At 52.1% G+C, this 25,000-nt stretch overlaps 1 protein-coding gene across 1 annotated transcript in view; it reads left to right on the forward strand.

The window, feature by feature from the left end:
• Positions 1-13,235: 13,235 nt before the first annotated feature.
• grin2da (glutamate receptor, ionotropic, N-methyl D-aspartate 2D, a) overlaps positions 13,236-25,000 on the forward strand; it is a 22,705-nt gene continuing 10,940 nt past the window's right edge. The window contains exons 1-7 of the mRNA XM_068747494.1: positions 13,236-13,631; positions 15,117-15,254; positions 15,680-15,946; positions 21,233-21,420; positions 22,881-23,021; positions 23,783-23,897; positions 24,635-24,840. Of these exons, the coding sequence (XP_068603595.1) occupies positions 13,236-13,631; positions 15,117-15,254; positions 15,680-15,946; positions 21,233-21,420; positions 22,881-23,021; positions 23,783-23,897; positions 24,635-24,840 (1,451 nt within the window). The remainder of the gene's footprint in view (positions 13,632-15,116; positions 15,255-15,679; positions 15,947-21,232; positions 21,421-22,880; positions 23,022-23,782; positions 23,898-24,634; positions 24,841-25,000) is intronic.

The following is a 25,000-nucleotide window of genomic DNA, read 5'->3' on the forward strand; positions in this document are numbered from 1 at the left end:
GCCGGTTCAGAGGCGTGACCGAATGTATGACGGACGAATCAGGTATTTCATTAGGCACGGGGCGTGGGCGGGGCCGGGCCGGGAGGGGCGGGGTCAGACATCTTGGTAACCATTGTTTTCGGCATTGAAACAAAAATGTTGTGTTTTTTCTTCTCGTTCTTACAAACGCTTGTTTTTATGATCTTCTCTTTGATTCCGCGACTGATTTGAAATCGGTTGCTTTGAAGTTGACGCAGAAGAGAGCGAGGAGAACCGTCGCGGGACACGACCCGGGTCCCGGGTTCGGGTCGCTCTCTGTTTACTCCTGGAGTAAACAGGAAGTGGGTTTGGGTCGGTGTTCCGGGACTGACGAGCGACTGAAACGTTCAGCATGCAGACAGAGTCCTCGTTGTCGTTGTCGTTGTCGTTGTCGTTGTTTGTTGTTGTTGTTGTGGACTTCTACGGTGCTGATCTGATCCGATCCTTCACAGAACCACACACAGAACACTCGAACCCTTCCTTTGTCTTTCGTATTTTCCATTGATTTTCTTGTATTGATGAATCGTGTCCTCAGAAACTCTCACCTGACTTTACCTGAAATGAGAAACGCACCTGTTGCTACTGTACTATTGAATATTGAGCTGTTCTCTCACTAGATATAAATGTATATGATATATGCTTGAATATGTGATTATAGTTGTAATTATATATAATATTACAGAGAAAACCTTCTGATCATTTTGTCAGTTTTTTTTCCTCAGGTGTTTTTGTCTGAGCTATAAAACACACACACACACACACACACACATATGCGTGTGTGTGTGTGTGTGTGTGTGTGTTCCATATATATATTTAAACACATAAAAACTTCAGTGAAATAATTTGTAATTTGTTTTGATGATTTTTTACAAATCACTTCTCAGCTGCTGGTCTGGTTCTGTTTATCTTCAGGCTAGCTGACCGTTCGCTAACCGCTGCTACAATTAGCATGGCTACAGCGGCACTTCAGAAAACACTCGATGACAATCTGAACATTTCCTTCTTGTTTTAAGTCCAACAGATTAAAAGTAAATGTTGCTAGCGCACATTTCCTGCGTAACAGAAATCAATTTGTTATTTCATATTTAACATATTTGAAAGCTAATAGCACTGTATTGATGATTTATATTGGCTACAGCAAGCTAGCTGGTTAACATTGTAAGCTACACACCTTATGTCCCCTAAATGCTGAAACACCTCCACACTCCATATCCGAACGCAATAAGTATAGCGTTAGCGTCCAACCACTAGCTTCCGTTTACACCCAGGTAGTGATAATTATACCCAAAAGGAGATGAGATATCAGAAAAGAACTCCACCCTCCAAGTCACAGTTTAATAATACGTTAGCTAGTTAGCAGTTTTGATGCTAATGTTAGCTGTTATTAATGGTAAAAAGGTTCATAGATTGCCCATTAGGTTGTGTTTTGCTAAGTGTCGCTACCTGTACCTGAAGACGCTGTTGGACGGTGGGGGAGGGAATTAGTGAACGGTTCCTGTGATTTGATTCTCACAAATGTTCCTTTCGATTCCTGAGATGCGTTTTGCGTGATGTCACAGGACCCGCCCATGCAGACTGAACCCCGGTGTATTGTGGGAGCTGCGGTTCTATGTTTAGCTATCTTAAACCTGGTCCTCAGACTCGAATGTTTGAACTGACCACGTCCCAGAGCTTCATGAGTTTCTGCCCGTTGACAGAAGCAGGACACCATGTTGTTGCTTTTCCTACTATCCCCGGGACATTTGCCATGTCGTTGCTTTTCCTACTATCCCCGGGGCGTTTGCCATGTCCGTTGCTTTTCCTACTATCCCGGGACATTTGCCATGTCGTTGTTTTTCCTACTATCCCCGGGACGTTTGCCATGTCGTTGCTTTTCCTACTATCCCCGGGACGTTTGCCATGTCGTTGCTTTTCCTACTATCCCCGGGACGTTTGCCATGTCGTTGCTTTTCCTACTATCCCCGGGACGTTTGCCATGTCGTTGCTTTTCCTAATATCCCCGGGACGTTTGCCATGTCGTTGCTTTTCCTACTATCCCCGGGACATTTGCCATGTCGTTGCTTTTCCTACTATCCCCGGGGTATTTGCCATGTCGTTGCTTTTCCTAATATCCCCGGGGTATTTGCCATGTCGTTGCTTTTCCTACTATCCCCGGGTCTTTGGATTTATTCTGACGTTCCTATTTATCTGTTTTGTGCACCTCCACTCCGTCCAGAGGCCCTCTCTTGTGCCGATAATGATGTGACGTCTTCGTGGCTTTGGCGGCTCTCCGCTAACGGCTCCATGTTGTGACTGTTATGAGCTACGCGCCGCGCGATGCTACGCAGCCTGTTGCTGTCCACGCGGAGGACGTCTTTCCCTCTGACACCAATAAAGGCTTCCCCTTCCTCACCGATCGCTGCTCTGCTCTCGTTTCATTTGGGGATGATTCTGCAGACAGACGGCGCCGTGAGTTCGGCTTCCTGCCACGCCCAGTTTCAAGTTGAGTTTCGAGCTGCAGGTGATGACACACCTGAGATTAGAGGCGTCATTCACGTCGGATCGAAGACGATTCACCTTCATCCAGGAGGCTTCTTATGATGACATCACTGATATCCAGGAGCTGTTATCTGATTGTCCAAGCCGATCATGAACGCACCGCGACAGGTGCGTTCATGATGTCACTGAGTGAAGGAGGCGTGTGCTGATCAAACCTGCAGCTCGGAGCCAATCAGAAGAGAGTTTTAGTGACGGTGTAAATAAAGTTTTCACTGGTAAACAGCTGATTTAACAGGACCAGAGGTTCTAAAAGTCAGCAGCTGAAAGTAATGTAGGAGGCGGGGCTGAAACCGTCGGTATCCAATGAGGAACCTGCTGTCAACACGAACGCTCAACGTCATTGGACGGCCTTTGTCATGTGACTCCTGGACCACGACCCGGATGTCTCAGTGTCCCCTCTGGACATTCTGGATCCAGACGACGACCCGAATCTCACCTGCTGCTGAGACAGGTAAACGGAACCACACCGTAAACGGCGGCTCGCTGGGGTCATGTGACTCAGCTGACGGGTGATGTCGCCGGTGTTTGACGGCCGCGTGACCCGGGTGAAAGGTTCAGCGCCCCCCCCCCCCCGATGATGATAAAAGACGCCCTAAACGCCGGCCGGCCAGTTTCTGTCCGTGACAATTCTCACACCTGTCCAGCAGGGAGCGCTCTTTAATCGGTTTCCACTCGAGAGTTTTCATTTCAGGGCGATTCGTAACGGCCTCGTTAAAAAGGTGGAAACACTAAGAGCTGCTTTCCTCCGGACGGGGGGGCGTGGGGGGGGACGACTGGATCTCAGGTACAGGTAAAAGACGAGGAAGCCGTCACTTCCTGTTTAAAGCTCGTCTTGTCCAGCCGCTCAGGAGAAGCTGCAGCCCGAGGATGAGGATGAGGATGAGGATGAGGATGAAGGAATCCGTGTCTCTGTTTGGTGGTTCCAGGTGAGAAATCCTTTGATCTAATAGTTCATATTTATAGGCGTGTGTGTAGGTTTTTAAGTTTGCTAGCTATGCTAGCTCCTTATTCAAGGCCCAAGTCTGGGAACATGAGCTGCCTTTAAACGCCACGGCTCTAAACCAATCAGAGAAGATGCTAGCAAGCTGGGCTCGGTTAGCCGCTGCTTTTCATGAAATAGAAACAGAAACGTGTTAGCCTAGCGTGCTACTTTAGCTTTAACCAAAGAGCTCCGGTGTTTGCTAACCATTGACAGCCAGTAACGGCAGCCGGGCTAACTTTGATCCGGTCCATCAGTGAGTTCTGGACCGGGTCAACAGGAAGACGGGATCCGTGAACCTCGCCGTTACAGCGTGCTGCATCCCGGCGCCGGTTCTGCTGCCATGTCGGCCCCATGATGGTAAAGCCTGGGGGGGGTCTGACTGGCTGTCTGCCCAGGCTCCGCCCTGCTGGGTGAGGGTCATCCCATGCCTGTCTCCAGACGGCTCTGGATGCTAGCGGCTAGCGGCCTGCAGCCCAGATATGCTAATGCTCGGGCGGGGGCTCTGAGGACGACCGGAGACGGCGCTCCGAGACGAGGAAGACTCATTCAGATGGACGGAGGTGAAGAAGAGGAGGAGACAGGAGGTTTGTTGTTCCACAGAGATGAAGACGTTTGATGAAACGGATAAAAATAACGACGCATAATCTAAAAATGGACTTTTTGTGATTGACGGCAGGAAGTTAATCGTCTCTGAGGAGCGAGGAAGAGGAAGAGGAAGAGGAGCTGCATCATTCCTGGTTCCAGCCAAACCGGCCTGATCCAGTCCAAGCAGAACACGAGCTGACCTTTGACCTCTGACCTCGGCTGACCCGGCTGTTGCTGCAGCGACGGGCCGGAATGGACCCGGCGCTCCGTGTTGTAGCGTATTCATGTCTTCACCCACCTGGACGTCTTCACCCACCTGGACGTGGTGTGTGTTCCTCTCGGCTTCGGACCCGTTACAGCGCCACATCCAGTCTGACTCCGCCCCTCCACTCTGACAAACGTGCTCTGGGACACGTGCGAAACGTGAGAAACGGATAAATACTAAAAACATTCAGGTGGAGAGAGGAGAGAGAGAGAGGAGAGAGAGAGAGGAATCATCCCGCCACGAGCAAACTTATTTTAGCATTCAACACGTGTCGCGAGGAGGAGAGGGAGAGAGAGAGGACAGAGGTTGCTAGGTGACAGCGCGTACATACTGAATTTTAACAAAATAGAGAGAGAGAGAGAGAGGAGAGAGAGAGAGAGGAGAGAGAGGGAGAGGAGAGAGGAGAGAGAGAGGGGGGGGAGAGGAGAGAGGAGAGAGAGAGGCGAGAGGGGGAGAGGAGAGAGAGAGAGAGGGGGGGAGAGGAGAGAGAGGGGGGGGAGAGGAGAGAGAGAGGAGAGAGGAGAGAGGAGAGAGAGAGAGAGAGAGGGGGGGGAGAGGAGAGAGGAGAGAGAGAGAGAGAGAGAGGGGGGGAGAGGAGAGAGAGAGGGGGGAGAGGAGAGAGGAGAGAGAGAGCGAGAGAGAGAGATGGGGGAGAGGAGAGAGAGAGGGGGGAGAGGAGAGAGGAGAGAGAGAGGAGAGCGAGAGAGAGAGGGAGAGGGAGAAAGGGGGGAGAGACAGAGAGAGAGGGAGAGAGAGAGAGAGAGGGAGACAGAGAGAGACAGAGAGAGAGAGACAGAGAGAGACAGAGAGAGACAGAGAGAGAGAGAGAGAGAGAGAGAGACAGAGAGAGACAGAGAGAGACAGAGAGAGACAGAGAGAGACAGAGAGAGAGACAGAGAGAGAGAGAGAGAGAGAGAGAGAGACAGAGAGAGACAGAGAGAGAGAGAGAGAGAGAGAGCAGCAACATGTAGTCTCTCCGCTGCGCGTCATTCTCTGCATTTCGCCGTCCCGGCGGCGCCGACGTTCCCGTTTGATCTCCGGCGCCGTTTGGATCGATCAGAGTCTCTGTCCGGCGGAGGGATGGACGGACGGTCCGCGGAGACGCGGACGGTGTCCCGCTGTCCCCTCCCGCCGTCCTGAAGGTGAGGACGCCCCCGGTCCCCGGGCTCGCCGGCCGGCTGGCGAGGCTTTGACCCCTCTGTCATTGATGCGCGTGCACGTACGTGGCCGTCTCTCCACCCTGGCGCAGCGGTCAGCGCGTAACTTCGGGATTCAGGTATGACAGACGCAGCGCCAACGCGCCCGCGCGCGGTGTGTGTGTGTGTGTGTGTGTGTGTGCACGATCAGTGTAAAGATCACCCCTCAGGACGGGGATTCACGCACACGCACACACACACGCACACACACACACGTTGTAAAATGATGATGAAGCCGTTTATGTGATTGATTTGATTGGACGATCATGTAGCTTGTTGGAGTACCGTCAGCTGGTCCCCGGTACCATCAGCTGGTCCCCGGTACCATCAGCTGGGTTCCGGTAACATCAGCTGGTCCCCGGTACCATCAGCTGGGTTCCGGTAACATCAGCTGGTCCCCGGTACCATCAGCTGGGTTCCGGTAACATCAGCTGGTCCCCGGTACCATCAGCTGGGTTCCGGTAACATCAGCTGGTCCCCGGTACCATCAGCTGGGCCCCGGTACCATCAGCTGGGTTCCGGTAACATCAGCTGGTCCCCGGTACCATCAGCTGGGTTCCGGTAACATCAGCTGGGTTCCGGTAACATCAGCTGGTCCCCGGTACCATCAGCTGGGCCCCGGTACCATCAGCTGGTCCCCGGTACCATCAGCTGGGTTCCGGTACCATCAGCTGGGTTCCGGTAACATCAGCTGGGCCCCGGTACCATCAGCTGGGCCCCGGTACCATCAGCTGGGTTCCGGTACCATCAGCTGGGTTCCGGTAACATCAGCTGGACCCCGGTACCATCAGCTGGACCCCGGTACCGTCAGCTGGACCCCGGTACCGTCAGCTGGACCCCGGTACCATCAGCTGGGTTCCGGTAACATCAGCTGGGTTCCGGTACCATCAGCTGGGCCCCGGTACCATCAGCTGGGCCCCGGTACCATCAGCTGGGTTCCGGTACCATCAGCTGGGCCCCGGTACCATCAGCTGGTCCCCGGTACCATCAGCTGGGTTCCGGTACCATCAGCTGGGTTCCGGTAACATCAGCTGGGTTCCGGTACCATCAGCTGGGTTCCGGTACCATCAGCTGGGTTCCGGTACCATCAGCTGGACCCCGGTACCGTCAGCTGGACCCCGGTACCATCAGCTGGGTTCCGGTAACATCAGCTGGTCCCCGGTACCATCAGCTGGTCCCCGGTACCATCAGCTGGGTTCCGGTACCATCAGCTGGGTTCCGGTAACATCAGCTGGGCCCCGGTACCATCAGCTGGGCCCCGGTACCATCAGCTGGGTTCCGGTACCATCAGCTGGGTTCCGGTAACATCAGCTGGACCCCGGTACCATCAGCTGGACCCCGGTACCGTCAGCTGGACCCCGGTACCGTCAGCTGGACCCCGGTACCATCAGCTGGGTTCCGGTAACATCAGCTGGGTTCCGGTACCATCAGCTGGGCCCCGGTACCATCAGCTGGGCCCCGGTACCATCAGCTGGGTTCCGGTACCATCAGCTGGGCCCCGGTACCATCAGCTGGTCCCCGGTACCATCAGCTGGGTTCCGGTACCATCAGCTGGGTTCCGGTAACATCAGCTGGGTTCCGGTACCATCAGCTGGGTTCCGGTACCATCAGCTGGGTTCCGGTACCATCAGCTGGACCCCGGTATCGTCAGCTGGACCCCGGTACCATCAGCTGGGTTCCGGTAACATCAGCTGGTCCCCGGTACCATCAGCTGGGTTCCGGTACCATCAGCTGGACCCCGGTACCATCAGCTGGGTTCCGGTACCATCAGCTGGACCCCGGTACCGTCAGCTGGACCCCGGTACCGCCTGTATTTAGCCATAGAATCATTTAGATAAAAATGAGACACTATTTTTGTTGTTGTTTGCTAACTGACAGACGTTTAGCATCAGCTAGCTTTAGCTAATGTTAGAGAGACAGAGAGCTAGCACATTTAGCAGACGTAGCTTAGCCACGCAGCGCCGACGCAGACGTAGCTTGATGATGATGAATATATTTATTAGATAGAATGTTAGAGTACAAGTACAGTCACACAGTAGCATGTATTACAGTACAAGTACAGTACACAGTAGAGTGTATTACAGTAAAAGTACAGTAGCGTGTATTACAGTACAAGTACAGTCACACAGTAGCATGTATTACAGTACAAGTACAGTCACACAGTAGCATGTATTACAGTACAAGTACAGTTACACAGTAGCGTGTATTACAGTAAAAGTACAGTAGCGTGTATTACAGTACAAGTACAGTCACACAGTAGCATGTATTACAGTACAAGTACAGTCACACAGTAGCATGTATTACAGTACAAGTACAGTCACACAGTAGCATGTATTACAGTACAAGTACAGTCACACAGTAGCAGGGATTGAGGGGACTGAGGGCAGAGCTGCATTGACTATTTTAAATGCCAATCCCATTTTGAGTTGTTTGACCCTGTCTTCTACCCTGAGCCATTTTAGGCTAGCAAAATGTCCAGGAAGAAGGTGGGTCATGGGGGGTCATGGGCCCCAGATTGAGGAGTAGCCCAATCAGTTTGTTTTGGGAGGTTTGGAGCCTGGTTTTCAGGGACACTTTGATGTTTGAATACCAGGAGGTGCTAGCATAGTCAAAGAGGGGCTGAACGAGGCTCCAGCAAACGTCCGGAGACAAAAGGAGACATTCTGCCCAAAAATCTTGTTCTCTGATTAGCCACGCAGCGTTGACGCAGGCATAGCTTAGCCACGCGGCGTCGCCGTAGCTTAGCCACGCAGCGTTGACGCAGGCGTAGCTTAGCCACGCGGCGTCGCCGTAGCTTAGCCACGCAGCGTTGACGCAGGCGTAGCTTAGCCACGCGGCGTCGCCGTAGCTTAGCCACGCAGCGTTGACGCAGGCGTAGCTTAGCCACGCAGCGTTGACGCAGGCGTAGCTTAGCCACGCAGCGTTGACGCAGGCGTAGCTTAGCCACGCGGCGTCGCCGTAGCTTAGCCACGCAGCGTTGACGCAGGCGTAGCTTAGCCACGCGGCGTCGCCGTAGCTTAGCCACGCAGCGTCGACGCAGACGTAGCTTAGCCACGCATCGTCGACGCAGGCGGCGGTCCAGTTTGCAGTCTACTACTGCAAACAGGAAGTTGTTGGACATTAGAGAAACCCAACAGAACCAGAACCAGCACCAACACTGTGATGCTAAAACCCACTCCAGGAGGTTTGGGGTGCGGCTGCGCTAGCAACGGCTAGCAGGTAGCTCCAGCGGTTTGAGGAGGAGGATCATATGTTGTAGAGCTAAAGCTAAATGCTAACCCGGGACCACAGATCCCGGGTTCGACCCGGTGAGACGAACCAGGAACAGAACAAGGTGTTGTTGTTGTTGTTGTTGGTTGAACAACAGTAACAGTCTGACATCTCCATCTCCATCTTCATCTTCAACTTCATCTTCATCTTCATCTTCATCACATCTCCATCTCCATCTTCATCTTCATCTTCATCTTCATCTCCATCTCCATCTTCATCTTCATCTTCATCTTCATCACATCTTCATCTTCATCTCCATCTTCATCTTCATCACATCTCCATCTTCATCTTCATCACATCTTCATCTCCATCTTCATCGGGGTTCTGGATCCTCTGGGTCGGGTTCACCACCAATCCGCCTGTCATCCGTCAGGGAGGCGGAGCTTGATGTCTTGGTGCCACGCCCAGTTATGCTGTGACCATGTGTCTCTCTTCCTCCTCTTCCTCTCTTTTACCCATCTGTCGTTCTTTTTGTTCTCTCCATCCCGAGTGGCAGGAACACTCTCTCGTTACTGTTTGATGACATCATCGCCTCTTTCAATGACATCATCGCCTCTTTCCTGGAATCAACTCGACTCTGTTTTCTTTCTCTTCGTTGTCTTTGTTCCTTCTTCCTCTCTTCTTCCTCACTTCCTTCATTCCCTCGTTCCTCCTGTTTTCTCCCTCCTCTTAACTCTTTCTCTTTCTTTGCATCTCTTCCTCGATCATTTGCTTCCTTGCTCCTTTTCCTCCCTTTCTCTTCTCCCTTCATCCCTCCTTCTTTTCTGCTGCTGTTTTTCCTTCATTTCTTTAACTCTTCTTTACATTCCTCCATCTTCTGGTTTTCTCTTCCTTTCCATTCTCCTTTAAAATCTCTGGACTTTATATTTCATCCCTTCCTACATCCCTTCATCCCTCCCTCCATCCTTGTCTTCGCTTTATCTTTGTCCTCTTCCTGTTCTTCACGCATCAAGAAATCCTCCCTCCCTCTTTTCTCTCTTTCCTCCCTCCCTCGTTCCCTCCTTCTGTCCATTCATACAGTTACTCATCCCTCGCTCAGTCAGTGAATGGAGGAAGAGGAGATGAATGGCCTTCATCCCCCCCACCCCCCCACCCCCCTTCATCACAACGTGGGGAGGAACCTGAGCGTGTGTGAAGGAGGCCGATGCTAGGAGGAGGTGAAAAAAGGAGGAAGGGAGCAGGAGGCGGGAGCGGATTGGTGGAGGAGACGTGACGCTGTGGTGATGTCACAGCTGGTTGACTGTGAGGAGGCGTGGCCTCAATGGGAGGGGCGGGGAGCAAAGTAAGATGGATGATGGAGCGCGGCGCCGGATGCTGCTAGGCCGTTAGCACTCGCTAGCTGTGTGTCCCCTGCTGTCCTTCTGTCCCTGGACGGCGGGTCCAGGGAGCCGGTCCAGCCGGGCCGGTGCCGCATTGGATCACGGCCCGTGGCCCGGCTGGACCGGCGCCGCATTAGATCACGGCCCGTGGCCCGGTCCAAGCTGCTTCCACTCCTCGCCGTGTGAAACGCATCCCGGTCCGAAACCAGATTGTGGATTCATCAGCGATGCAAAGTGGATCGGGTCATCATCAGAGGTGACCCCTGAAGCGGGTCGGGTCACTGGCTCAGCGTGTCGGCCCATTGGTTCCCTCCACCGGACCTGAACCCACTGCAGGATTTCAGTCCTCTTTGGCTAACTCTTCGGCTAAGTCTTCTGGCTAGCTCTTTGGCTACGTCTTCTGGCTAGCTCTTCTTCTAACTCTTCTGGCTAGCTCTTTGGCTAGCTCTTCGGCTAAGTCTTCTGGCTAGCTCTTTGGCTACGTCTTCTGGCTAGCTCTTCTGGCTAGCGCTTCTGCTAACTCTAAAGGCTAGCCCTTTGGCTAGCTCTTCGGCTAAGTCTTCGGCTAAGTCTTCTGGCTAACTCTTCTGCTAACTCTTCTGGCTAGCTCTTTGGCTAACTCTTTGGCTAACCCTTCAGCTAGCTCTTCTTCTAACTCTTCTGGCTAGCTCTTCGGCTAACTCTTCTGCTAACTCTTCTGCTAACTCTTCTGGCTAGCCCTTTGGCTAAGTCTTCGGCTAAGTCTTCTGGCTAACTCTTCTGGCTAGCTCTTCGGCTAACTCTTTGACTAACTCTTCAGCTAGCTCTTCTGCTAACTCTTCTGGCTAGCTCTTTGGCTAGCTCTTCTGGCTAGCTCTTTGGCTAGCTCTTTGGCTAGCTCTTTGGCTAGCTCTTGAGACTGATAATTGATTGTTGGCTTGTTAGCCTGCCTGTTAGCTTTTGTTGCAGAGAACCTTTTCTGGCTTTGTTCTCATCAGCTGACCCAAGCGCTGGACCAGAATCCGGGCGTCCCGCCTGCGGAGAGGAACCAAAGCAACGCGTGCCGTGCCGCGCCGTGCCGTTCATCTGTCCCCTCGCAGCCTTGTCTTTTCTTCTTGCTCTTCTTTCTTTCCTTCTAGTCTTCTCATTTCCCTCCTCCTCTTCCTCGCCTCACGTTGACTCGACTCTCCGGCTATTTGAAATTCACGCTTGTTTCTTTCCTCGACACACGAAGGCGTCTATTTTTAATTCGGAGGATGAGATAAGAGCGGCGGCGGCGCGCTGACCTCACCGGGGAGTCGTCATGGCGATCCAACAGGTGTTTAATCTGCAGTGGAGGAATGATGAGCTGGAACCAGCTGGAACCAGCCCAGACCGCCACAGAGTCCCCCTAGAGGGGCACTCCAGACCGCCACAGAGTCCCCCTAGAGGGGCACTCCAGACCGCAGACCTCCACCGCAGCTGCAGAGAACCCATCCTAGTCCAGAACCAGTACTCTGGAAGGTTCCATAGAAACCTTCCTTGGCAGATCAACATGATTCAGTTCTGAGGTACCGGTGACCAGTTCTGGTGCTGGTACTGGATCATCACCTGGTCCAGACGGTCCTTAAAGGGTTCTTCACCATTGTGGGGCGGTTACTGGATTTAATCTTGTAACTTAATGGATCTAGATAAAGTTCAATCTGCGTTTTCACTGGTGGGATGGGGGGGGCGGGGTCTTAAAGATGAATCGTCTAAACTTAGCTTCGTCCTTTCATCCGTCTCCACGTCTATTTCTGGACGCTGCTGTCACCGTTTTGTCTTTGAATTTATTTCTGATAAACTTCACTAAAGTAAAAAGGAAGAAAGAAGCGGAATTGTGTCCTCCTTCACATCGGTCCCTAACGTCTCACCAGCGTGTCCTCCTTCACATCGGTCCCTGAACGTCTCACCAGCGTGTCCTCCTTCACATCGGTCCCTGACGTCTCACCAGCGTGTCCTCCTTCACATCGGTCCCTGAACGTCTCACCAGCGTGTCCTCCTTCACATCGGTCCCTAACGTCTCACCAGCGTGTCCTCCTTCACATCGGTCCCTGAACGTCTCACCAGCGTGTCCTCCTTCACATCGGTCCCTGACGTCTCACCAGCGTGTCCTCCTTCACATCGGTCCCTGAACGTCTCACCAGCGTGTCCTCCTTCACATCGGTCCCTGAACGTCTCACCAGCGTGTCCTCCTTCACATCGGTCCCTGACGTCTCACCAGCGTGTCCTCCTTCACATCGGTCCCTGACGTCTCACCAGCGTGTCCTCCTTCACATCGGTCCCTAACGTCTCACCAGCGTGTCCTCCTTCACATCGGTCCCTAACGTCTCACCAGCGTGTCCTCCTTCACATCGGTCCCTAACGTCTCACCAGCGTGTCCTCCTTCACATCGGTCCCTAACGTCTCACCAGCGTGTCCTCCTTCACATCGGTCCCTAACGTCTCACCAGCGTGTCCTCCTTCACATCGGTCCCTAACGTCTCACCAGCGTGTCCTCCTTCACATCGGTCCCTAACGTCTCACCAGCGTGTCCTCCTTCACATCGGTCCCTGAACGTCTCACCAGCGTCTTCCATTGTTTCTCTCAGGCATGCTGATGCCTTCGGTATCACCATGGTTACCTGGAGGCCGTCCATCGCTTGACAGTAATCAGGATCAAACGGGAGCCCCAGAACACAATTTACTGTTCAGCCAATCAGCTAACGGCCTCATAAATCTGAACGGGGACCCCCCCCCCCCACACACACACACACGCTGACCCCCCCACACACACACACACACACACACACGCTGACCCCCCCCCAACAGAAGGTTCTGCTTCAATCATGACACGAATTGAACGTTTATATATTGATTCAGAGGAGAGATCAGAATATCGCGTTATTGATTTTAGGACACGCCTCCTGAAACACCCCCCTCTCTTCCTCACCCCCCCTCTCCAGGGTCTCCTGTCCTCCTCAGGTGAAGAACTGTGAGCCCCGCCCCCCCTCCTTCCCGCTCCCACCAGAGACCACTCCCACGCCTGGCCTCATCCGACAGCTCCCACTGGCCCCCCCTTTACCCCATGGTGGCCCCAAGGCCCGCCCTCTCTCTGCTATTGGCTGTCCTGGCCTGCACGGGGCCCGCCCGTCCCTCGCCCCCCCTGCTGCTCCGGCCCCGGGAGAGAGAGAGGGACTCCGGTGGCGTCAACATTGCCGTGGTCCACTCGGGCTCCTCCCTGCTCCCGGAGACGCCTGCGGTGGGGGGAGGGGGGGTCGGCGAGGCCGGGCCAGGACCGGGACATGGCCCAGGAGGAGGAGGGGGAGGAGGAGGAGGAAGGGGGGCGGTGCAGGCGCACACAGACGAGACGGTGATGACGCCGTCGGGCCCCGCCCACGTCATTTACCTCGCGGTGAACGAGAGCAGCCCGGGAAGCCTGCTGCTGCAGCTGTGCGAGCTGCTGGCGACCACGCCCCTGCAGGTAGGCGTGGCCCAGGCACCAGGGTCCGACCAATGAGACGGACTCTAGCCCTCAGTTTCTGTTTGGTGATTGGCTGCATTACTAAATAAGCTCCGCCCACAATGTCAACTGTTAAAACACTCGAGTTGTGTGACAGAAACGACACGCCTCATTCTTTGATGTTCACTCATTCATTTTCTCTTCCTTCCTTCCTCCCTTCCTTCCTCCCTCCCTTCCTTCCTCCCTCCCTTCCTTCCTCCCTCCCTTCCTTCTTTCCTCCCCCTTCCTTCCTCCCTCCCTTCCTTCCTCCTTTTCTCCCCCTTCCTTCCTTCCTTCCTCCCTTCCTTCCTTCTTTTCTCCCCCTTCCTTCCTTCCTTCCTCCCTCCCTTCCTTCTTTCCTCCCCCTTCCTTCCTTCCTCCCTCCCTTCCTTCCTCCTTTTCTCCCCCTTCCTTCCTTCCTTCCTCCCTTCCTCCCTCCCTTCCTTCTTTCCTCCCCCTTCCTTCCTCCCTTCCTTCCTCCCTTCCTTCCTTCTTTTCTCCCCCTTCCTTCCTTCCTCCCTTCCTTCCTTCTTTCCTCCCCCTTCCTTCCTCCCTTCCTTCCTTCCTCCCTTCCTTCCTTCTTTCCTCCCATCCTTCCTCCCTTCCTTCCTTCTTTCCTCCCATCCTTCCTCCCTTCCTTCCTTCTTTTCTCCCCCTTCCTTCCTTCCTTCCTCCCTTCCTTCCTTCTTTTCTCCCCCTTCCTTCCTTCCTTCCTCCCTTCCTTCCTTCTTTCCTCCCATCCTTCCTCCCTTCCTTCCTTCTTTTCTCCCCCTTCCTTCCTTCCTCCCTTCCTTCCTTCTTTCCTCCCATCCTTCCTCCCTTCCTTCCTTCTTTTCTCCCCCTTCCTTCCTCCCTTCCTTCCTTCTTTTCTCCCCCTTCCTTCCTTCCTTCCTCCCTTCCTTCCTTCTTTCCTCCCATCCTTCCTCCCTCCCTTCCTTCCTCCCTTCCTTCCTTCTTTTCTCCCCCTTCCTTCCTCCCTTCCTTCCTTCTTTCCTCCTCCTTCCTCCCTCCCTTCCTTCCTCCCTTCCTTCCTTCTTTTCTCCCCCTTCCTTCCTTCTTTCCTCCCATCCTTCCTCCCTCCCTTCCTTCTTTTCTCCCCCTTCCTTCCTTCCTTCCTTCCTTCTTTCCTCCCATCCTCCCTTCTTTCCTCCCATCCTCCCTTCCTTCCTCCCTTCCTTCCTTCCTTCCTTCCTTCCTCTGTTTCATCTCTCTTTACTCGTTTCTATCACATTGATCCTTTAGCTTCAGTGCTAATGCTAAGTGAGTGCTGAGGAGGCGGCTCCTCAGAACCGGTCCCGTGTCCTACCGAGGCCCGGTTCTGAGGAGGCGGCTCCTCAGAACCGGTCCCGTGTCCTACCGAGGACCGGTTCTGAGGAGGCGGCTCCTCAGAACCGGTCCCGTGTCCTACCGAGGCCCGGTTCTGTTGGGGCTCGGAGGAGCGCCCACGTCTTTGTGTTTCCCTTTCAGGGTTTGGTGTTCGAGGAGGAGAGGCCGCCGCCGCCAAATCGCGCCCCTCTGGCCCCGATGCTGGAGTTTGTCTCCGCCCAAACGGGAGTGCCTGTGGTTGCTGTGGGGGGAGGGGCTAGTCTGGGACGGGAGCCACAGGTAAAAATGGTTTACTTGGTGTTGGGCCGCCATTGCAGTCTTTCACCTGAACCGCCCCCACCCGACTGAAATGATGCTAACTGTAGTCCAGTCACAAGGTAATTAAGGGGCGTCGACTCTTTCACCGAGGCCCAATAAGAGCCAGAGGTGTTTTCAGGTGTTTCCAGGTGTTTTCAGGTGTTGTCTGGTGTTTTCAGGGGTTTTCAGGTGTTTCCAGGTGTCTGTATGATCGTCCTTTTCCTGACTTTAGCTTTATGCAAATCTTTATTTTTAACTTCTCTGTACGTTGATGAAATCTGAAAAGCTCAGCGTTGCGGAGGTTCACCTGCGGAGGTTCACCTGCTCCACATGCCTCCGTATATCAGCTGTGACGTACCTGGAGTCGACCCACCTGAGTATTCGACTGTGTTTCCTGATGCTTCCAGGAAAGTGGCTCCATCTACCTGCAGTTCACCTGCACCACCTCCCTCCAGCTGGAGGTCATCTTTGAAGTGCTGGAGGAGTACGACTGGACCGCCTTCTCGGTGGTGACCACCCGTCACCATGGTTACGAGGACTTCTTGGCCATGGTGGAGGGAATGACGGACGGCTCGTTCATTGGCTGGGAGAGAAAGAGCGTGGTGATCCTCAACGTGACCGACGACCCGGGCGGGGCCAGAACCAAACGGCTGCTCAAAGACCACGAAGCCCAGGTGTGATGTGTTCCAGCCACCCACCATCCATCCATCACCCATCCATCATCCTTCATCCATCCATCATCCATCCATCATCCATCCATCATCCATCCACCATCCATCCATCCATCATCCATCCTTCATCCATCCATCCATCCATCCATCCACCATCCATCCACCATCCATCCATCACCCATCCATCCTTCATCCATCCATCATCCATCCTTCATCCATCCATCCATCCATCATCCATCCATCCATCCTTCATCCATCCATCCAGCCATCCATCCACCCATCCATCCATCCACCATCCATCCATCCATCCATCCATCCATCCATCCATCATCCATCCATCCTTCATCCATCCATCCATCATCCATCCATCCATCATCCATCCATCCATCCTTCATCCTTCATCCATCCATCCACCATCCATCCATCACCCATCCATCCTTCATCCATCCTTCATCCATCCATCCAGCCATCCATCCACCCATCCATCCACCATCCATCCATCCATCCATCCATCATCCATCCTTCATCCATCCTTCATCCATCCATCCATCCACCATCCATCCACCATCCATCCATCCATCATCCATCCATCCACCATCCATCCATCCATCCATCCATCATCCATCCATCCTTCATCCATCCATCCATCATCCATCCATCCATCATCCATCCATCCATCCTTCATCCTTCATCCATCCATCCACCATCCATCCATCACCCATCCATCCTTCATCCATCCTTCATCCATCCATCCAGCCATCCATCCATCCACCCATCCATCCACCATCCATCCATCCATCCATCCATCATCCATCCTTCATCCATCCTTCATCCATCCATCCATCCACCATCCATCCACCATCCATCCATCCATCATCCATCCTTCATCCATCCATCCATCCATCCATCATCCATCCATCCATCCATCCTTCATCCACCCATCCAGCCATCCATCATCCATCCATCCATCCACCCATCCATCCATCCATCCACCATCCATCCATCATCCATCCATCCATCCATCCTTCATCCACCCATCCAGCCATCCATCCATCATCCATCCATCCATCCACCCATCCATCCATCCATCCACCATCCATCCATCATCCATCCATCATCCATCCATCATCCATCCATCCACCATCCATCCATCCATCCATCATCCATCCACCATCCATCCATCCATCATCCATCCTTCATCCATCCATCCATCCATCCATCCACCATCCATCCACCATCCATCCATCACCCATCCATCCTTCATCCATCCATCATCCATCCTTCATCCATCCATCCATCCATCATCCATCCATCCATCCTTCATCCATCCATCCAGCCATCCATCCACCCATCCATCCATCACCCATCCATCCTACATCCATCCATCCATCCATCCTTCATCCACCCATCCATCCATCCATCATCCATCCATCCATCATCCATCCTTCATCCATCCATCCATCCATCATCCATCCTTCATCCATCCATCCATCATCCATCCATCATCCATCCTTCATCCACCCACCCATCCATCCATCCATCCATCATCCATCCTTCATCCATCCATCCATCCATCCATCCTTCATCCATCCAGCCATCCATCCACCCATCCATCCATCATCCATCCATCCTTCATCCATCCATCCATCATCCATCCTTCATCCATCCATCCATCCTTCATCCTTCATCCATCCATCCACCATCCATCCATCACCCATCCATCCTTCATCCATCCTTCATCCATCCATCCAGCCATCCATCCACCCATCCATCCACCATCCATCCATCCATCCATCCATCATCCATCCTTCATCCATCCTTCATCCATCCATCCATCCACCATCCATCCACCATCCATCCATCCATCATCCATCCTTCATCCATCCATCCATCCATCCATCATCCATCCATCCATCCATCCTTCATCCACCCATCCAGCCATCCATCCATCATCCATCCATCCATCCACCCATCCATCCATCCATCCACCATCCATCCATCATCCATCCATCCATCCATCCTTCATCCAGCCATCCATCCATCATCCATCCATCCATCCACCCATCCATCCATCCATCCACCATCCATCCACCCACCCATCCATCCATCCATCCATCATCCACCCATCCTCTCTCTCTCTCTCCCCCTCTCTCCCTCTCTGTCTTTCCCTCTTCCCCTTTCTCTCCCTCTCTCTAGTCTCCCCTCTCTCTCTCCCTCTCTATGTCTCTCTCTCTCTCTGTCTCTCTCTATGTCTCCCTCTCTCTCCTCTCTCTCCCCCCTCCCCCCTCTCTGTCTTTCCCTCTCCCCCTTTCTCTCCCCTCCCTCTCTCCCTCCCTCTCTCTCTCCCTCGCTCTCTCTCCCCCTCTCTCTCCCTCTCTCTAGTCTCCCCCTCCCTCCCTCTCTCTCCCTTTCTCTTTCTCCCCCCTCCCTCCCTCTCTGTCTTTCCCTCTCCCCCTTTCTCTCCCTCCCTCTCTCTCTCTCTCTCTCTCTCTGTCTCTCTCTCTCTATGTCTCTCTCTCTCCTCTCTCCCCCCTCTCTCTCCCTCCCTCTCTCTCCCCCGACCTGCAGTGCAGACTTATATTAACCTGTCTTTCTGCATGATGGCGACGGCGCTGGGGAGTCTGTCGTCTTAGCGTACCGCAGGCGTTAGCTGGCGAGCTGCTCCGTGAGGGGACTGCTAAGTGAGCTAGCAGGCGTGCTGCTTTCCTCTTCCTGTCAGAGACACTTAGGCGGATGGCTGCCGGCGGCGGGCACTACTCGTGTGGTGATACTTTTGATATTTAAATTGCAGTAACGAATGTTCTTTCTGTTGGAACAGCAGAACAAACCGTAACGAGCTGCGTTCACATCTGGACCTGTCGCTTTCTCTCTTCATCTCCGCTTGAATTCCTCCTGACCCAGACCAGTTTCATTCGGTTTGCCTTTGAATCCAGGGTTCTCGTCTTTTAATCCAGGGTTCTCATCTTTTAATCCAGGGTTCTCATCTTTGAATCCAGGGTTCTCGTCTTTTAATCCAGGGTTCTCATCTTTTAATCCAGGGTTCTCATCTTTGAATCCAGGGTTCTCATCTTTTAATCCAGGGTTCTCATCTTTTAATCCAGGGTTCTCGTTTTTTAATCCAGGGTTCTTGCCTTTGAATCCAGGGTTCTCATTTTTTAATCCAAGGTTCTTGCCTTTTAATCCAGGGTTCTCGTTTTTTAATCCAGGGTTCTTGCCTTTTAATCCAAGGTTCTCGTCTTTTAATCCAGGGTTCTTGTTTTTTTATCCATGGTTCTTGTTTTTTTAATCCAGGGTTCTTGCCTTTGAATCCAGGGTTCTCATCTTTTAATCCAAGGTTCTCGTCTTTTAATCCAGGGTTCTTGTTTTTTAATCCAGGGTTCTTGCCTTTTAATCCAGGGTTCTTGTTTTTTAATCCAGGGTTCTTGTTTTTTAATCCAGGGTTTTTGCCTTTGAATCCAGGGTTCTTATCTTTTAATCCAAGGTTCTCATCTTTTAATCCAGGGTTCTTGCCTTTTAATCCAGCGTTCTCGTTTTTTTATCCAGGGTTCTTGTTTTTTAATCCAGGGTTCTCATCTTTTAATCCAGGGTTCTCGTCTTTTAATCCAGGGTTCTTGTTTTTTAATCCAGGGTTCTTGCCTTTTAATCCAAGGTTCTCGTCTTTTAATCCAGGGTTCTTGTCTTTTAATCCAAGGTTCTCGTCTTTTAATCCAGGGTTCTTGTTTTTTATCCATGGTTCTTGCCTTTTAATCCAGGGTTCTCGTCTTTTAATCCAGGGTTCTCGTTTTTTAATCCAGGGTTCTTGTCTTTTACTCCAGGGTTCTCGTCTTTTAATCCAGGGTTCTTGTCTTTTAATCCAGGGTTCTCGTCTTTTAATCCAGGGTTCTCGTCTTTTAATCCAGGGTTCTTGTTTTTTATCCAGGGTTCTTGTCTTTTAATCCAGGGTTCTCATCTTTTAATCCAGGGTTCTCGTCTTTTAATTCAAGGTTCTCGTCTTTTAATCCAAGGTTCTCGTTTTTTAATCCAGGGTTCTTGCCTTTGAATCCAGGGTTCTCATTTTTTAATCCAAGGTTCTTGCCTTTTAATCCAGGGTTCTCGTTTTTTAATCCAGGGTTCTTGCCTTTTAATCCAAGGTTCTCGTCTTTTAATCCAGGGTTCTTGTCTTTTAATCCAAGGTTCTCGTCTTTTAATCCAGGGTTCTTGTTTTTTATCCATGGTTCTTGTCTTTTAATCCAGGGTTCTCGTCTTTTAATCCAGGGTTCTCGTTTTTTATCCAGGGTTCTTGTCTTTTAATCCAGGGTTCTCGTCTTTTAATCCAGGGTTCTCGTCTTTTAATCCAGGGTTCTTGTTTTTTATCCATGGTTCTTGTCTTTTAATCCAGGGTTCTCGTCTTTTAATCCAGGGTTCTTGTTTTTTATCCAGGGTTCTTGTCTTTTAATCCAGGGTTCTCGTCTTTTAATCCAGGGTTCTCGTCTTTTAATCCAAGGTTCTCGTCTTTTAATCCAAGGTTCTCGTTTTTTAATCCAGGGTTCTTGCCTTTTAATCCAAGGTTCTCATCTTCTAATCCAGGGTTCTTGTCTTTTAATCCAGGGTTCTCGTCTTTTAAACCAGGGTTCTTGTCTTTTAATCCAAGGTTCTCATCTTCTAATCCAGGGTTCTTGTCTTTTAATCCAGGGTTCTCGTCTTTTAATCCAGGGTTCTCGTCTTCTAATCCAGGGTTTTAAACAGTTACACAGGAAGTCTTTTTACTGGGTGAAGCTAGTTTCAAAATAAAAGCTGTAAAGTAACATCGCCACTCTGAGGCTTTGTAACGCTGGATGATTGTTCATATTTTTATATTTGTATTTATTCCATCTACATTTTTGTATCATGTTGATTTACTGTTTCGTTGTTCACCGAATATTGACAATACAAGTATTTCGATTGATTGATTGATTTTTCAAATTAAAGCTTGGGTGGACACACACACACACCATGATGATCAATGATTGGGGGGGGGGGGGGGGGGGTCCAGTACTCTCTGTGTTTGCATGCAGAATGAAGTAATCCATAAGCATGGCGGGACAATGAGACGGCGAGAAGATAAAGAAGGGGATGGAAGTTCATCTCCTTCTGTCCTCTTTTCATCCCTTCTCTAATCATTTATTTATTGGTTGTATTATTTAAATTCCCATCAGGAAGGAATGGTCTCTTTATTTTATATTCTTTTCTTCTTTCTTTCTTTCTCTTTCTCCTCTGTTTGGATGAATTTCCTCCCTCACACCTTCCATTTCTTTCCGCCCTCCTCCCCAGGTCCGGCTGCTGTACTGCTCCCTGGAGGAGGCCGAGCTGATCTTCCGGGCAGCCTGGGCAGCGGGTCAGGCTGGGCCCAGCCACATGTGGTTTGCCGTGGGACCTGCCCTGTCCGGCCTGGGCCTGGACGGACTGCCCAAGGCCTTGTTTGCCATCAGGCCGCAGGGCTGGAGGGACGAGCCACGGAGGTATGAAGTATTTTATTCATAGGCTCTACATCTGAAGACAACCTTCATCAGGGTCCAGAGTTGGACATGGACGCCCTGCAGTGGACTGGAACACTTGTTCCCCGTCAGGCGGAACAAGACGACCCCAGATGTTAGAATGCTGCTAAGCTAATGCTGAGTTTTCACACCGCTTCTCAGATATGGGCGTAAAGGACACACGTGAAGCTTCAGGCAATGTTTGAAGAGTCAGATGGACGAGGTCCTACCGAACCTGAACCCAAACCCTCCTCATCTCCAAACAAAAACACTGAATGATGTCAATACTATGGATGCCATTACCTTGGTCTCCAGCGGTACCTTGGTCTCCAGCGGTACCTTGGTCTCCAGCGGTACCTTGGTCTCCAGCGGTACCTTGGTCTCCAGCGTTACCTTGGTCTCCAGCGTTACCTTGGTCTCCAGCGGTACCTTGGTCTCCAGCGGTACCTTGGTCTCCAGCGGTACCTTGGTCTCCAGCGGTACCTTGGTCTCCAGCGTTACCTTGGTCTCCAGCGGTACCTTGGTCTCCAGCGGTACCTTGGTCTCCAGCGTTACCTTGGTCTCCAGCGTTACCTTGGCCTCCAGCATTACCTTGGCCTCCAGCGTTACCTTGGCCTCCAGCATTACCTTGGTCTCCAGCATTACCTTGGTCTCCAGCGGTACCTTGGTCTCCAGCGTTACCTTGGCCTCCAGCATTACCTTGGCCTCCAGCAGTACCTTGGTCTCCAGCGTTACCTTGGTCTCCAGCGTTACCTTGGTCTCCAGCGTTACCTTGGTCTCCAGCGGTACCTTGGCCTCCAGCGGTACCTTGGCCTCCAGCGGTACCTTGGTCTCCAGCGTTACCTTGGTCTCCAGCATTACCTTGGTCTCCAGCGTTACCTTGGTCTCCAGCGGTACCTTGGTCTCCAGCATTACCTTGGTCTCCAGCGGTACCTTGGTCTCCAGCTCTACTGTTAGCATCTTCACATTCTCCTGCTGGGGTTCTTAGTTCTCTGGAGAACAAGGAGTCAGTTCAAACCAGATACTCTTGGGGCCTTGATAAAACCTTTGTTGTGGAACCTCCTCTTTCCTTCTTTTCTTCAGACTGTTGTCGAGACAAACACACTTTTAGAGCTCCCAGCCAATCAGCTGCCGTCTGGTGACTCATACAGAATTGCTGATTCAGCCCTTTCCTCGTGCACGCGGCCTTCACCAGCGTTTCAGTCGGTGGAGATGTTACTTTATTTTTTTACTTTTTATTTTGTTGCCGTCACACAGAATGTAAACGTCAGAGAGAAGGGAGTTCTTCTCCGGTTTGGCTTCACAGCATGAAGACGAGGCCTTTTTGTTGTCACTGGGTCTGCCGTTCCTCCAGCGGTCGTCCAATAAGAACGCCCCTCAGCATTTATACCTATGAAAATGTCCCGGCGTCCCTGCCTGTCCTTGCTGTCTCTCTAATCCTGCAGGCGTATCGCCAAAGGCGTCTCCGTGCTCACCCATGGGGCGATGTCTCTGCGGCGGGACCAGGGCGCCGCCAGCCGGGCCCAATACGCCGGTAACTGCCAGAGCGACGGCAACCAGACGCACCGAGTGCCCGACAGAATCAGGTGAGCCGGGGAGGGGCCACAGCGAGCAAACAGCCAATGAGGCGTCCAGTCCGACCTGGAGACGCGGCGCACCTTCGTGCTGGCGTTCCGTGTGTGACTCCCCGTCAAAGACGCTTCCTCATGAACGACTGTCCACAGAATAGAAATTATTATTCAGGCACATTTAGAACTTCCAGATCAAAGACTGACCTTGTGGTGCGTTTGGGTCCTGCAGGAAAGTACTGTATCTGGGAATAAAGGTTTGTCATCTCCTCTCCTTCGTGTTGGACGGTCGATATGTTGACGCTGGGACCGGTTCTGCTCAACCAGTGGGTTGGGTTGTGTCTTTGCTCGTTTCCCGACGCTGTTAAGGTCGATATTCAACAGAAACACGTCAGACATAAAGAGCCTCCTCCCTGCACGGCGGGCCGCACTCTGCCTGGTGTTAATGGAGTTCTGGCGGTTCTCCGACGGTTCTGGGCTGACCCTCTTCAGGTTTCTGGAGGATTATCTCAAATTTTCAGAAACGTGTTCTGTCTGAAATCCCTGACTTTTGTTCTGATCAGCTGAACAGAACCGGCGGGATTTCTGGTTCTGGTTCTGGTTCTGTCTCTGGGGAACGTTTAGAACATTTAGATCATATAGAACATTTGTCTCTGTGTGTGTTAAAGCGTGTGAGAACAGATCAGATGCTAATGAGTGCTATCCATGTACATGCTAGCATGCTTTTTCCTTACATGGACTCAGGAAACTCACCTCTCTGTCATTGGCTCCTCCCACAGGTACTTCACCAACATATCCATCGGTGGGCGGGACTACTCTTTCAACAGCAACGGCTACCTGTCGAAACCTCTGCTGGATGTCATCTCCTACAACAATGGGAGGGGCTGGGAGGAGGTCAGTGCACAGATGCTGCTAACTATCATCAAACCTGCTAGCCCATCAAACCTGCTAGCCCATCAAACCTGCTAGCCCGTCAAACCTGCTAGCCCATCAAACCTGCTAGCCCGTCAAACCTGCTAGCCCATCAAACCTGCTAGCCCATCAAACCTGCTAGCCCATCAAACCTGCTAGCCCGTCAAACCTGCTAGCCCATCAAACCTGCTAGCCCGTCAAACCTGCTAGCCCATCAAACCTGCTAGCCCGTCAAACCTGCTAGCCCATCAAACCTGCTAGCCCATCAAACCTGCTAGCCCGTCAAACCTGCTAGCCCATCAAACCTGCTAGCCCGTCAAACCTGCTAGCCCATCAAACATGCTAGCCCGTCAAACCTGCTAGCCCATCAAACATGCTAGCCCGTCAAACCTGCTAGCCCGTCAAACCTGCTAGCCCATCAAACATACTAGCTAATAAAACATGCTAGCCCATCAAACCTGCTAGCTCATCAAACCTGCTAGCTAATAAAACATGCTAGCCCGTCAAACCTGCTAGCTCATCAAACCTGCTAGCCCATCAAACCTGCTAGCCCATCAAACATACTAGCTAATAAAACATGCTAGCTCATTGTCGTTTTCTCCCCCACATCGCTTTAAATGTCCCTTAAGCCTCCCCCCTGTCCTCCTCCCTGTCCTCCTTCTGCCTGTTTTGTTAGCCGGTGCTAGCTCCCAGCTAGTGGTGTGTTTGCTTGCGTCCAGGTTGGCTGGTGGGAGAACGGACACCTGCGACTGCGGTACCACCCCTGGTCCCGTTACGGCTCCTTCCTGAAGCCTCTGGACGACTCCCAGCACCTCCGGGTGGTGACTCTGGAGGAGAGGCCCTTCGTCATTGTGGAGCCGGCCGACCCGGGTACCAGCTCCTGTATCCGGGACTCGGTGCCCTGCCGGATGCCCTTTAACAGCAGGTACCGGACCTCAGCCCCAGGGCAGCTGGAAAAGTAGCTTCACCACCACCAAGTATGGCGTGAATGAATCATGCACATCGTAGAAGTGCTCTATAAAACCGATGCATTAATTAATACCTAATCAATAGGCAATAGGGGCGGCAGTGGCTCAGTGGGTTGG

The sequence above is a fragment of the Brachionichthys hirsutus genome, chromosome 13 (assembly GCF_040956055.1).
Source record: "Brachionichthys hirsutus isolate HB-005 chromosome 13, CSIRO-AGI_Bhir_v1, whole genome shotgun sequence".
Taxonomy (NCBI): Eukaryota; Metazoa; Chordata; class Actinopteri; order Lophiiformes; family Brachionichthyidae; genus Brachionichthys; species Brachionichthys hirsutus.